Source organism: Oncorhynchus gorbuscha, linkage group LG15 (assembly GCF_021184085.1).
Source record: "Oncorhynchus gorbuscha isolate QuinsamMale2020 ecotype Even-year linkage group LG15, OgorEven_v1.0, whole genome shotgun sequence".
Lineage (NCBI taxonomy): Eukaryota > Metazoa > Chordata > Actinopteri > Salmoniformes > Salmonidae > Oncorhynchus > Oncorhynchus gorbuscha.
Window position 1 is genome coordinate 43,190,182 of NC_060187.1, and position 12,783 is coordinate 43,202,964.

Sequence of the window (12,783 nt, forward strand, 5' to 3'; positions counted from 1 at the left end):
GGTCTTTTACAAATGTACAATGACCCCAAGCATACTTCCAAAGTTGTGGCAAAATGGCTTAAGATCAACAAAGTCATGGTATTGGAGTGGCCATCACAAAGCCCTGGCCTCAATCCCATAGCAAATGTGTATGCGGAACTGAAAAAGCGTGTGCGAGAAAGGAGGCCAACAAGCCTGACTCAGTTACACCAGCTCTGTTTGGAGGAATTGGCCAAACTTCACCCAACTTATTGTGGGATGCTTGTGGATGGCTACCTGAAACATTTGACCCAAGTTAAGCAATTGAGTGTATGTAAACTTCTGACCCACTGGGAATGTGATGAAAGAAATAAAAGCTGAAATAAATCATTCTCTCTACTATTATTCTGACATTTCATATTAAAATAAAGTGGTGAACCCAACTGACCTAAGACAGGGAATTTTTTACAAGGACTAAATGTCAGGAATTGTGACAAACTGAGTTTAAATGTATTTGGTGTATGTAAACTTCTGACTTCAACTGTATATCTAGGAACTCCAAGACTGTTGGAAAAGCATTCCTCATGAAGCTGTTTGCGAGAATGCCAAGAGTGTACAAAGCTGTCATCAAGGCAAAGCTTGGATACTTTGAAGAATCTAAAATATATTTTTTAGTTACTACATGAATCCATATGTGTTCATAGTTTTGACGTCTTGGCTATTATTCTACAATGTAGCAAATAGTAAAAAATAAAGAAAAACCCTTGAATGAGAAGGTGTCCAAACTTTTGACTAGTACTGTACATCTGGGGTACAAGCATATTCTCCAACGTCTTACAAATCCTGTTGGTCCTTCCCTGTAGCATACTTGTTGAAAGTTATACAGCATTGGTGGAAAATGGATGTTTCAGTGTTTTGCTGTGGTCAATTGGCATTCACATACTGTAGATAAAAGCTGTATCCCTGTGAAGAGCAGAACATTAATCAACTTGACTAAATTGAATGAGGCATTTAAGTCGAAGCATTTACATCCAACGTATTAAGGTGCGACATTTCCCATGAAAAAAATGTGCATAATTCTAACAATTGATCAAATAACATGAATACAATCAACAGTTCAGAGAGAACATTGTGTTAAACCTTTCATAATGACTTAGGCTGGCAGATGCCTTGGTTCAAATTCCAAACACTTGTGGCACAATTTTCCCTATAAACTTGTTTCCCCTCAAGAACAAATTAAACAAGACATTGGGGGCTTATTCAGGCAAATTGGAAGTTATCAAATGTCAATACGGAAATTATTTTCTGTTGTGTTTTACAGGGAATCATATCATCTCCTTCTGTGGCTCAGTTGGTAGAGCATGGCGCTTGTAACGCCAGGGTAGTGGGTTCGATCCCCGGGACCACCCATACGTAGAATGTATGCACACATGACTGTAAGTCGCTTTGGATAAAAGCGTCTGCTAAATGGCATATATTATTATTATTATATCTCTGTTCACTACATTTCTATCTGCAACTTTCAAAGCATCGCACCCTACTGGACAAAAAACCTTATTAGTCTACTCTGCGGCCCTGTCCAGAAACAACCCATAGCCCCTAGACACTTGTGGAGATCTGACAGGATTTCATAGGTTTAAGCTACAGTACATGACAATTTAACCACTCTGATAGGTTAGGTGGAATTATTACCACATTTATTACACCTATCCATTCCTCTCAGATCTACACAACCTTCAGTAAGCTGTCTAGTAGAATCATGGTTTGGCTCAAGCGCTTCAGAACTGAATTAATTTACAACAGAGATTGTAAAGTGCTACTGGATGGTGGAGGCACCCTGATAACTATGCTTACAAAGCACAGAGACAAACAGACATAGTGAAGACATCCCAAATATATAAAAGAAAACAACCATTTCATATCAGATTTAAAAATGTGACACAAACGTAAAACATGACCCCATAAAAACAAATACAAATGTTACGAATATGAGTGTAGTGGTGGTGTTTGTCTAGATTTAAAACAACCCAATCAACCACAGTACTTCAGGAAATGTTTAAATGCTTGACTTGTATACAGTGGGGTCTGAAATTATTGACACCCTTGATAAAGAATAGCAATACTGACTGTATAAAATAAATAATAAAAATACTGAGCTATATTTTGTGCTAAAAAATGACTCCCCCCCCCTTAAAGGTAGGGGTCATAATTATTGACACCCCTAAAGATTTCCTATAAATTATTCTGTATCAAGGGTGTCAATAATTTCAGACCCCACTGTATATAATTATACTGGTACTGTTTGTTTCTTACTCCATACTTATTAACTTGCTTTAGTTCTCAAACTCTTCATTTAGATCAATAGAGGGCGCCAGACACATGTCAATCAGTTATGTATTTTTGTGTAACTTGAACCTCTTGAAGTTCTAAGAGACAAAATTCGAAACAGGCAGTCTAGGTTAAGGGGCACCCAAGAAGTCTGTGCTACATTAAAATCATTTCTCTCTCCATACCCTGAGGTTTAAGTCACAATTATCTCACTATTCAGGTACATACTGGATTTAGTTAAACTTATCATTCACAGAACTCTCAGAAACTAAATAAAATATACTAGTTTATGCTTACTGAATTCAAACAAATATAACCCCCCTAATTGTATGGTGCAACAGTTCTAAGACCCTGTAAATTGATCACAATCCTTACAATATTCCATTGAATAGATCTATATTCCATCATTTTGAGGAAGACATTTTCTCAGTAGAATTCCTTGCTCCATCAGGAGACGTTGGTGAGACTGGTTAGCCATGTAATTATTTCTACCTTTGATCAGCTAGACATATACAGCAGTCTGTTTCTGACACTTTATCCCTAGAATCAATTTATAGAAGGAGAAAAAAAGAGGATATAACGATACTTCTTGTTCTACAAGATTAAACGGAGGGAAAGTGGTCAGTGTAAAGGTGTCTTCAGTGTAAAGGGACTGTTGTCATTACAGACTGTTGTCAAAAAACCCACCCTGCACGTCCAATTGCTGCTGGGACCCACGAACCAAGGCAGGGACTGAATGAGGTGTTGGGTGGGCTAGGGTTGGTGTTACGTGCCAAGCCGTAGGTACGCTACACTATTGCCTTCCTGACCCAGTTCTCTGTCCATATCATCTCTGTCGTCCCCGTCCAGCCCGGGGCTCAACGTCCTGAGATGGCCGGGGCTCCTAACTGACATGGTGGTCAGACTGAGGGCCCGGCCAGGGTGAGGGGAGGGGGGCCGGTGTCTGGTGCTGCTGCTGCTGGGCTCTGGGGATTGAGACAGTGCCGGGGTCTTCCTAGAAGTCTCTCCCTCCAGTGACATCTCCTCCTCGGGTGAGCTCTCCAGGTCTGACTCGACGTCGCCCTCCTCCTCCTCCTCCAGGGTGAGTTCAAACTGGAACTTGTCCCCTGTGGAGGTGCAGCAGCCCCCCGCCATGACCTCCAGGGCCCCTGGTACCCCGTCAAGGTCCCTGTCCTCGAGGGTGGGTGAGGGGCTGCGCTGTATCATACTCTGGTACCACTCCCGGTTGTCCTCCAGCATGTCCAGAATGTCCTGGGCGTCAGGGTGGACCAGGTCTGCCCACGTCTCCCACAGAGGGTGGACAATGTAGTCTATGAATCCCACCTGCAGGGGGGAGTAAATATGTGAGATGTAAATGCACAAAGACCCATACTTTTGAACTTTTGCTAAGACCATTGGTTTAAACCATTGGTCTCAAATGGCTAGTTGCTAGCTTTTCTCATAAACCATGCTGGCAAAATTTGCCACAATGCAATATCCAGTAACAAAATTCTTATCAGCCAATTAAAATTGTCTACGTAGTTGGATCTGATCCCAATACTTTCTCACTAAAGTATCCATTGAACTTTTAGCCAACTGTCTTAGCGAACTGTGACCCCAATCAGTCATAATGGTTTGGAAAAAATACAACCAGTTGACAAGACCTCCATCTTCGATTTATTTTTACGGTGGATGTAGCTAAAAATATAAACGCATAATCCCCGTAAAAGCACATGGATGTGTATGAAACGGTGAGCAAAAACTTGGAATTTTGTCATATATGCAGAAATGTGCCTTACTGCCTTTCGAACTTTGTGGAACATCAATAGCTTAGCCATGGAAGCATCATGCAAAATATATTGGAACACTCCACTTAAACAAGCAGTTGGATGGTTTAACAATCTCCCTCTGGTGGCCAAATTGACCTGTTTAACAAATACAATTTCATGGTGGCTATACCGTTTAAGGTTGATTCCTTATTTAGTTTCCGGATCGAATTATCTGCTCAGCTGGCCGTCCCCAGCATCGTGGCAATTTTTGCCAGGTTGGCATATGAGAAAATCTAACAGCTAGAAATGTAAGACCAATGATTTAAACCAATGGTTTTTAGCAAAGGTTCACGAGTATGGCCCCACACTGTTTGATAGGTTCAAACAGACAGTATGACAATAACTTGTAAGCAACTGGGTCTGTTAAGCAGTGCCAAAGATCTGCGGGTGGGTTTGCAGATTTGCGTGAGTGAGAGAGCCTGCGCGCCTTCGCCTGCATGCACACTACTTGTATGCTATGCACATGCGCTGCACAGTACAGTACCTGGGTCTTCTCGACAGAGGCATTGTGTTTGTCACACATAGGGCTGATCTCCATGCCCTTGTCCCTCTCCCTGTCCCCCTGAGTGAAGAACTCCATCATGATGCGGTCCGTCCACTGGCGGTAGACGGCCAGTGGCTTGGTGGGGTTACTCAGGTCAGCACAGTGAACCATGTTCTGCAGGACCTTGAGACAAGCACAAAGGACCCCGTTAATCTATTGCTTTGATCTTTTCAGAATATTTTTTTTAATTACATATACACTACTTGTCAAAAGTTTTAGAACACTTACATTGTAGAATACTAGTTATGACATCAAAACTGTGAAATAACACATATGGAATCATGTAATAACCAAAAACGTGTTTTATATTTGAGATTCTTCAAATAGCCACACTTTGCCTTGATGACAGCTTTGCACACTCTTGGCATTCTCTCAACCAGCTTCATGGGGTAGTCACCTGGAATGCAATTAACAGGTGTGTCTTGTTAAAAGTTCATTTGTCAAATTTCTTTCCTTAAAGCGTTTGAGCCAATCAGTTGTTGTGAAAAGGTAGGGGGGAATACAGAAGATAGCCCTATTTGGTAAAAGACCAAGTCCATATTATGGCAAGAACCGCTCAAATAATTACTTTAAGACATGAAGGTCAGTCAATACGGAACATTTCAAGAACTTTGAAAGTTTCTTCAATTGTAGTTGCAAAAACCATCAAGAGCTATGATGAAACTGGCTCTCTTGAGGACCGCCACAGGAATGGAAGACCCAGAGTTACCTCTGCTGCAGAGGATAAGTTCATTAGAGTTAACTGCACCTCAGAATGCAGCCCAAATAAATTGCTGCAAAGAAACCACTACTAAAGGACACCGATAAGAAGAATTGCTTGGGCCAAGAAACATGAGCAATGGACATTAGACCGGTGGAAATTTGTCCTCTGGTCTGGAGTCCATGTCTTTGTGAGAAGCGACGTGGGTCACCAGATGATTTCCGCATGTGTATTTCCAACCATAAAGCATGGAGGAGGTGTTATGATGTTGGGGTGCTTTGATGGTGACACTGTCTGTGATTTATTTAGAATTCAAGGCACACTTAACCAACATAGCTACAACAGCATTCTGCAGTGATACACCATTCCATCTGGTTTGGGCTAAGTGGGGCTTGTTTTTTGTGTGTTTAATTTGCTTTTCAACAGGACAATGACCCAACACACATCCAGGCTGTATAAGGGCTATTTTACCAAGAAGAAGAGCGATGGAGTGCTGCATCAGATTGACCTGGCATCCACAATCACCTGACCTCAACCCAATTGAGATGGTTTGGGATGAGTCAGACCGCAGAGTGAAGAAAAAGCAGCCAACAAGTGCTCAGCATATGTGGGAACTCCTTCAAGACTGTTGGAAAAGCATTACAGGTGAAGATGGTTGAGAGAATGATAAGAGTGTACAAAGCTGTAATCAAGGCAAAGGGTGGAAATTTGAACAATCTCAAATATCAAATATACAGTGGGGGGGGGGGGACAAGTATTTGATACACTGTCGATTTTGCAGGTTTTCCAACTTACAAAGCAAAAAAATACATTATTGTAATTTCGCTCATTACCTGTATTAACTGCACCTGTTTGAACTCATTACCTGTATAAAAGACACCTGTCCACACACTCAATCAAACAGACTCCAACCTCTCGACAATGGCCAAGACCAGAGAGCTGTGTAAGGACATCAGGGTTCAAATTGTAGACCTGCACAAGGTTGAGATGGGCTACAGGACAATAGGCAAGCATCTTGGTGAGAAGGCAACAACTGTTGGCGCAATTATTCGAAAATGGAAGAAGTTCAAGATGACGGTCAATCACCCTCGGTCTGGGGCCCCATGCAAGAGCTCACCTTGTGGGGCATCAATGATCATGAGGAAGGTGAGGGATCAGCCCAGAACTACACGGCAGGACCTGGTAAATGACCAGAAGAGAGCTGGGACCACAGTCTCAAAGAAAACGATTAGTAACACATTACGCCATCATGGATTAAAATCCTGCAGCGCACGCAAGGTCCCCCTGCTCAAGCCAGCGCATGTCCAGGCCCGTCTGAAGTTTGCCAATGACCATCTTGATGATACAGAGGAGGAATGGGAGAAGGTCATGTGGTCTGGTGAGACAAAAATTGAGCTTTTTGGTCTAAACTCCACTCGCCGTGTTTGGAGGAAGAAGAAGGATGAGTACAACCCCAAGAACATCATCCCAACCGTGAAGCATGGAGGTGGTAACATCATTCTTTGGGGATGCTTTTCTGCAAAAGGGACAGGACGACTGCACCGTATTGAGGGGAGGATGGATGGGGCCATGTATTGTGAGATCTTGAGCATTGAAGATGGGTCGTGGCTGGGTCTTCCAGCATGACAACGACCTGAAACACACAGCCAGGGCAACTAAGGAGTGGCTCCGTAAGAAGCATCTCAAGGTCCTGGAGTGGCCTAGCCAGTCTCCAGACCTGAACCCAATAGAAAATCTTTGGAGGGAGCTGAAAGTCCGTATTGCCCAGCGACAGCCCCAAAACCTGAAGGATCTGGAGAAGGTCTGTATGGAGGAGTGGGCCAAAATCTCTGCTGCATTGTGTGCAAACCTGGTCAAGAACTACAGGAAACGTATGATCTCTGTAATTGCAAACAAAGGTTTCTGTACCAAATATTAAGTTCTGCTTTTCTGATGTATAAAATACTTATGTCATGCAATAAAATGCAAATTAATGACTGTATGATTTTTAAATGTGATTTTCTGGATTTTTGTTTTAAATTCCACTCCACAGTTGAAGTGTACCTATGATAAAAAATTACAGACCTCTACATGCTTTGTAAGTAGGAAAACCTGCAAAATCGGCAGTGTATCAAATACTTGTTCTCCCCACTGTATATTGATTTGTTTAACACTTTTTTGGTTACTACATGATTCCACATGTGCTATTCCATAGATTTGATGTCTTCACTATTATTCTACAATGTAGAAAATAGTAAAAAGAAAGAAAAACCCTTGAATGAGTAGGTGTTCTAAAACTTTTGTCATTTCTACTTCAGGCATTTATGTAGAAACCTACATTTACATGACACTATGTCTTGACTTACTTTTATATATATATATATATATATATATATATGTGTGTGGACACCCCTTCAAATTAGTGGATTCGTCTATTTCAGCCACACCTTTTGCTGACAGGCATATAAAAGCGAGCACAGCCATGCAATCTCCATAGACAAACATTGTCAGTAGAATGGCCTTACTGAAGAGCTCAATGACATTCAACGTGGCACCATCATAGGAGGACACCTTTCCAACAAGTCAGTTAGTCATATTTCTGCTCCGTTAGACCTGCACCGGTCAAATGTAAGTGTTGTTATTGTGAAGTGGAGACGTCTAGGAGCAACAATGGCTCAGCCGCAAAGTGGTAGGCAACACAACCTCACAGAACGGGACCGCCAAGGGCTGAAGCTCGCAGCGTATAAAAATTGTCTGTCCTTGGTTGGAACACACACTAATGTGTTCCAAACTGCCTCTTGAAGAAATGTCAGCACAAGAACTGTTCATCGGGAGCTTCATGAAATGGGTTTCCATTACCGAGCAGCCGCACATAAGCCTAAGATCACCATGTGCAATGGCACAAAGTGGTGTAAAGCTCGCCGCCATTGGAATTTGGTGCAGTGGAAACACGTTCTCTGGAGTGATGCCTCACGCGTCAACATCTAGCACGCTACCTGCCCGAAAAGGAGTGCAAGCCTTCATCGTTGGCGTTTCTACAGAAGTGTTTGGCGATAGACTAGGAATGCCTTGAAGATCGACTAGTCATTCGTGATCGACCGGTTATCAAAGTTTGAGCTTTGAAATAAACTCAGCAAAAAAAGAAACGTCCCTTTTTCAGGACCCTGTCATTCAAAGAATTCTTAAAAATCCAAATAACTTCACAGATCTTTATTGTAAAGGCTTTAAACACGGTTTCCCATGCTTGTTCAATATACCATAAACAATTAATGAACATGCACCTGGTCGTTAACATGAACATGCACACGGTCATTAAGACACTAACAGCTTACAGAGGTAGGCAAGAGGCCTTTCTACTGACTCTGAAAAACACCAAAAGAAAGATGCCCAGGGTCATCTGTGTGAACGTGCCTTAGGCATGCTGCATGGAGGCATGAGGACTGCAGATGTGGTCAGGGCAATAAATTGTAATGTCCGTACTGTGAGATGCCTAAGACAGCGCTACAGGGAGACAGGACGGACAGCTGATCATCCTCGCAGTGGCAGACCACGTGTAACAACACCTGCACAGGATCAGTACATCTGAACATCACACCTGCGGGACAGGTACAGGATGGCAACAACAACTGCCCGAGTTACACCAGGATGCACAATTCTTCCATCAGTGCTCAGACTGTTCGTAATAGGCTGAGAGAGGCTGGACTGAGGGCTTGTAGGTCTGTTGTAAGGCAGGTCCTCACCAGACACCCCCGCAACAACGTCGCCTATGGTCACAAACCCACCGTCATTGGACTAGACAGGACTGGCGGTTTTGTCTTACCAGGGGTGATGGTCGGATTTGCGTTTATCATCAAAGGAATGAGCGTTACACCGAGGCCTGTACCCTGGAGCGGGATGGATTTGGAGGTGGAGGGTCCGTCATGGTCTGGGGGCGGTGTGTCACAGCATAATCAGACTGAGCTTGATGTCATTGCAGGCAATCCCAATGCTGTGCGTTTACAGGGAAGACATCCTCCTACCTCATGTGGTACCCTTACTGCAGGCCCATATTGACATGACCCTCCAGCATGACAATGCCACCAGCCATACTGATCATTCTGTGCATGATTTCCTGCAAGAAAGGAATGTCAGTGTTTCTGCCATGGCCAGCGAAGAGCCCGGATCCCATTGAGCACGTCTGGGACCTGTTGGATCGGAGGGTGAGGGCTAGGGCCATTCCCCCCAGAAATGTCCGTGAACTTGCAGGTGCCTTGGTGGAAGAGTGGGGTAACATCTCACAGCAAGAACTGGCAAATCTGGTGGTCCATGAAGAGGAGATGAAGAGGAGATGCATTGCAGTACTTAATGCAGGGGTGGCCACACCAGATACTGACTGTTACTTTTGATTTTGACACCCCCTTTATTCAGGGAAAACATTCCAGTTCTCTGTTAGTCACATGTCTGTGGAACTTGTTCAGTTTTTGTCTCAGTTTTTGAATCTTGTTATGTTCATTAAAATACATGTTAAGTTTGCTGAAAATAAACGCAGTTGACAGTGAGAGGACTTTTTTTTTTGCTGAGTTTATAACATGGTCTGAGAATAACAATATTGGCGGGCCAGGCATATAGCCAATATGCTGTGATAATGTAGTAGACCTACCGCACAAACCTCATTCCTACAAAACTGTAGGTTAGTGTTACATTTTTTAAGTCATGCGAAGGTGAACTGTATTGGGATCAGTGGTCACCAACCTTTTCTAAGTGATTGATAGTTGGTATTCAGCAGTCTTAAAAGTATGCCTTATTTACTTTGAAGAACTACTATAAAAGTGATTTTGTCAGACAGCATAGGCAGCAGCTCTATATAGATTATTTGATGACTTTGAATGAAATATTACATTAATTCTTTGAGTAAAACTAACGTTGTATATGCAACAACTTTATTAAAGTAACGTGAATAAATTATGGTTAATAAATGCTAAGTAGCAATGGGCAGCCACTACCATCATGGCTTTAAAAAGAGCCGGCTTTATTTAGGTGAACGGAGCAGAATGAAAAGCATAACTGAAAACACTTGAAATGTCCTTCACTAGTAAAGGTTTTGTATCACCACATACTGTAGAACAGGGGTGGTCAATCATTTTGTCTCGAGCCACATCGGGTTGTCAGAATTCAACAGCGGGCCGCACAATTTTATTTCCAGATAGATTTGTTAGTCAAAAGAACATTTGCAGGCCATAAAAGAGCAGTTATTTTAACACAGGCTTATACAGTGTCCTTTATTATTTCAACATACTTTCTATCTCATTTTAGGGATGCAATGATGTGTAAATTCTGGGGCCAATACCTTATGTGATATTTTCATTGGAATATCAACCTTTTTCTCCCCAATTTCGTGGTATCCAATTGGTAGTTATAGTCTTGTCTCATCGCTGCAACTTCCGTATGGACTCGGTAGAGGCGAAGGTCAAGAGCCGTGAATCACAACCCACACTGCTTCTTGACACAATGCCCACTTAATCCTGAAGCCAGCTGCACCAATGTGTCGGAGGAATCATCGTACACCTGGCGACCATGTCAGTGTGCACTACGCCCGGCCCGCCACAGGAGTCACTAGTGCATGACGGGACAAGGACATCCCTGCCGGCCAAACCCTTCCCTAACCCGGACAACGCTGGGCCAATTGTGTGCCTCCCCATGGGTCTCCCGGTCGCGGCCGGCTGCGACGGAGCCTGGACTCGAACCCAGACTCTCTATTGGCACCGCTAGCACTGCGCTGCAGTGTCTTATACCACTGCGCCACTCGGGAGGTCTACATTTGATGGCCTTTTTAACCATTCTAGCACATATACAAACTACAACCAACTCAAAAAATATGTTAAATTAGTTGAATATGTGAAAGGTGTACATTTTTATTTGCATAAAAAATGAGTGAAATGGATCGTAAAGTTATGCTAATGGAATGTTCGGGAAAATCTAATCATGGTAATAATGTGTGTAGAAAGAAAAGATGTGCATTGTTTTCAATTGTGCTTTTCTCACAGTCCCTTCTAATGTGTCCTTCCAGCTTAATGAGTTTAGTAGAGGAAAATAGAAAGAGTCTTAGCTTTCAGGAATTGGGTCATAACAGCTAATAGACCCAAGTGTTCAAAAGTTAAGATAACAGAGAAATGATGTATTATTAAACAAATTGATGCCAAGTTCAGAAGAACCCTAATGATATGAGGCCCCGGGCAATTGCCTGAGTTGCCTAATGGTAAGTCCACCACTGCCTGTGGAGTCTACTAATCTAGGAATGACCTCTGACCTGGATGCGGTCTGAGTAGTTGTCCAGCAGCAGCACTCCCAGACTGGTCACCTTCTTGGTCTCCACCATGGTCTTCAGGTCAGCAAGGAAGTTCATGTGCTTGGACATGTCAGTGGCCAACACCTGCAGAGGACAATACCCATTGATCACACTTACTTCAGTCACTAATTCCAATGGCTCAGTGGGTTAGAGCATGGTGCTGCCGACATCCAGGGTTGTGTTGTGGGTTTGATTCCCATATGGGCCACATGCTGAATATACCGAGTGCACAAAACATTAGGAACACCTTTCTAATATTGAGTTGCAGCCCCTTTTGGCCTCAGAACAGCCTCAATTTGTCAGGGCATCAAACCACATTTATTTGTCACATACACATGGTTAGCAGATGTGTAGCGAAATGCTTGTGCTTCTAGTTCCGACAATGCAGTAATATCTAACAAGTAATCTAACATAACAATTTCACAACTACCTTATACACACACAAGTGTAAAGGAATTAATAAGACTATGCACATAAAAATATATGAATGAGTGATGGCCGAAAAGCATAGGCAAGATGCAGTAGATGGTATAGAGTACAGTATATACATATGAGATGAGTAATGTAGGGTATGTAAACATTATATAAAGTGGCATTGTTTAAAGTGGCTAGAAATACATGTATTACATCAAGATGGCAAGATGCAGTAGATGGTTTAGAGTACAGTATATACGTATGAGATGAGTAATGTAAACATTATATAAAGAGGCATTGTTTAAAGTGGCTAGTGATACATTTATTACATATATTTTCCATTATTAATGACTAGAGTTTAGTCAGTATGTTGGCAGCAGCCACTCAATGTTAGTGATGGCTGTTTAACAGTCTGATGGCCTTGAGATAGAAGCTGTTTTTCAGTCTCTCGGCCCCAGCTTTGATGCACCTGTACAGACCTCTCCTTCTGGCTGATAGCGGGGTGAACAGGCAGTGGCTCAGGTGGTTGTTGTCCTTGATTATCTTTTTGGCCTTCCTGTGACATTGGGTGGTGTAGGTGTCCTGGAGGGCAGGTAGTTTGCTCCAGGTGATGCGTTGTGCAGACCTCACTACCCTCTGGAGAGCCTTATGGGCGGAGCAGTTGCCATACCAGGCGGTGATACAGCCCGACAGGATGCTCTCGATTGTGCATCTGTAAAAGTTTGCG

General features: G+C 42.8%; 1 protein-coding gene across 7 annotated transcripts in view; it reads right to left on the reverse strand.

Moving 5' to 3' along the window:
- Positions 1 to 636: 636 nt before the first annotated feature.
- The window catches only part of LOC123997192 (cAMP-specific 3',5'-cyclic phosphodiesterase 4D-like), a 159,949-nt gene continuing 147,802 nt past the window's right edge, over positions 637 to 12,783 (reverse strand). For all 7 annotated transcript variants that reach the window (XM_046301334.1, XM_046301336.1, XM_046301335.1 and 4 more), the window contains 3 exons: positions 11,604 to 11,726; positions 4,579 to 4,761; positions 637 to 3,609 (listed from right to left, as the gene is read on the reverse strand). In XM_046301334.1, coding sequence (XP_046157290.1) covers positions 3,052 to 3,609; positions 4,579 to 4,761; positions 11,604 to 11,726 — 864 coding nt within the window. In that variant the 3' untranslated portion in view covers positions 637 to 3,051. The remainder of the gene's footprint in view (positions 3,610 to 4,578; positions 4,762 to 11,603; positions 11,727 to 12,783) is intronic.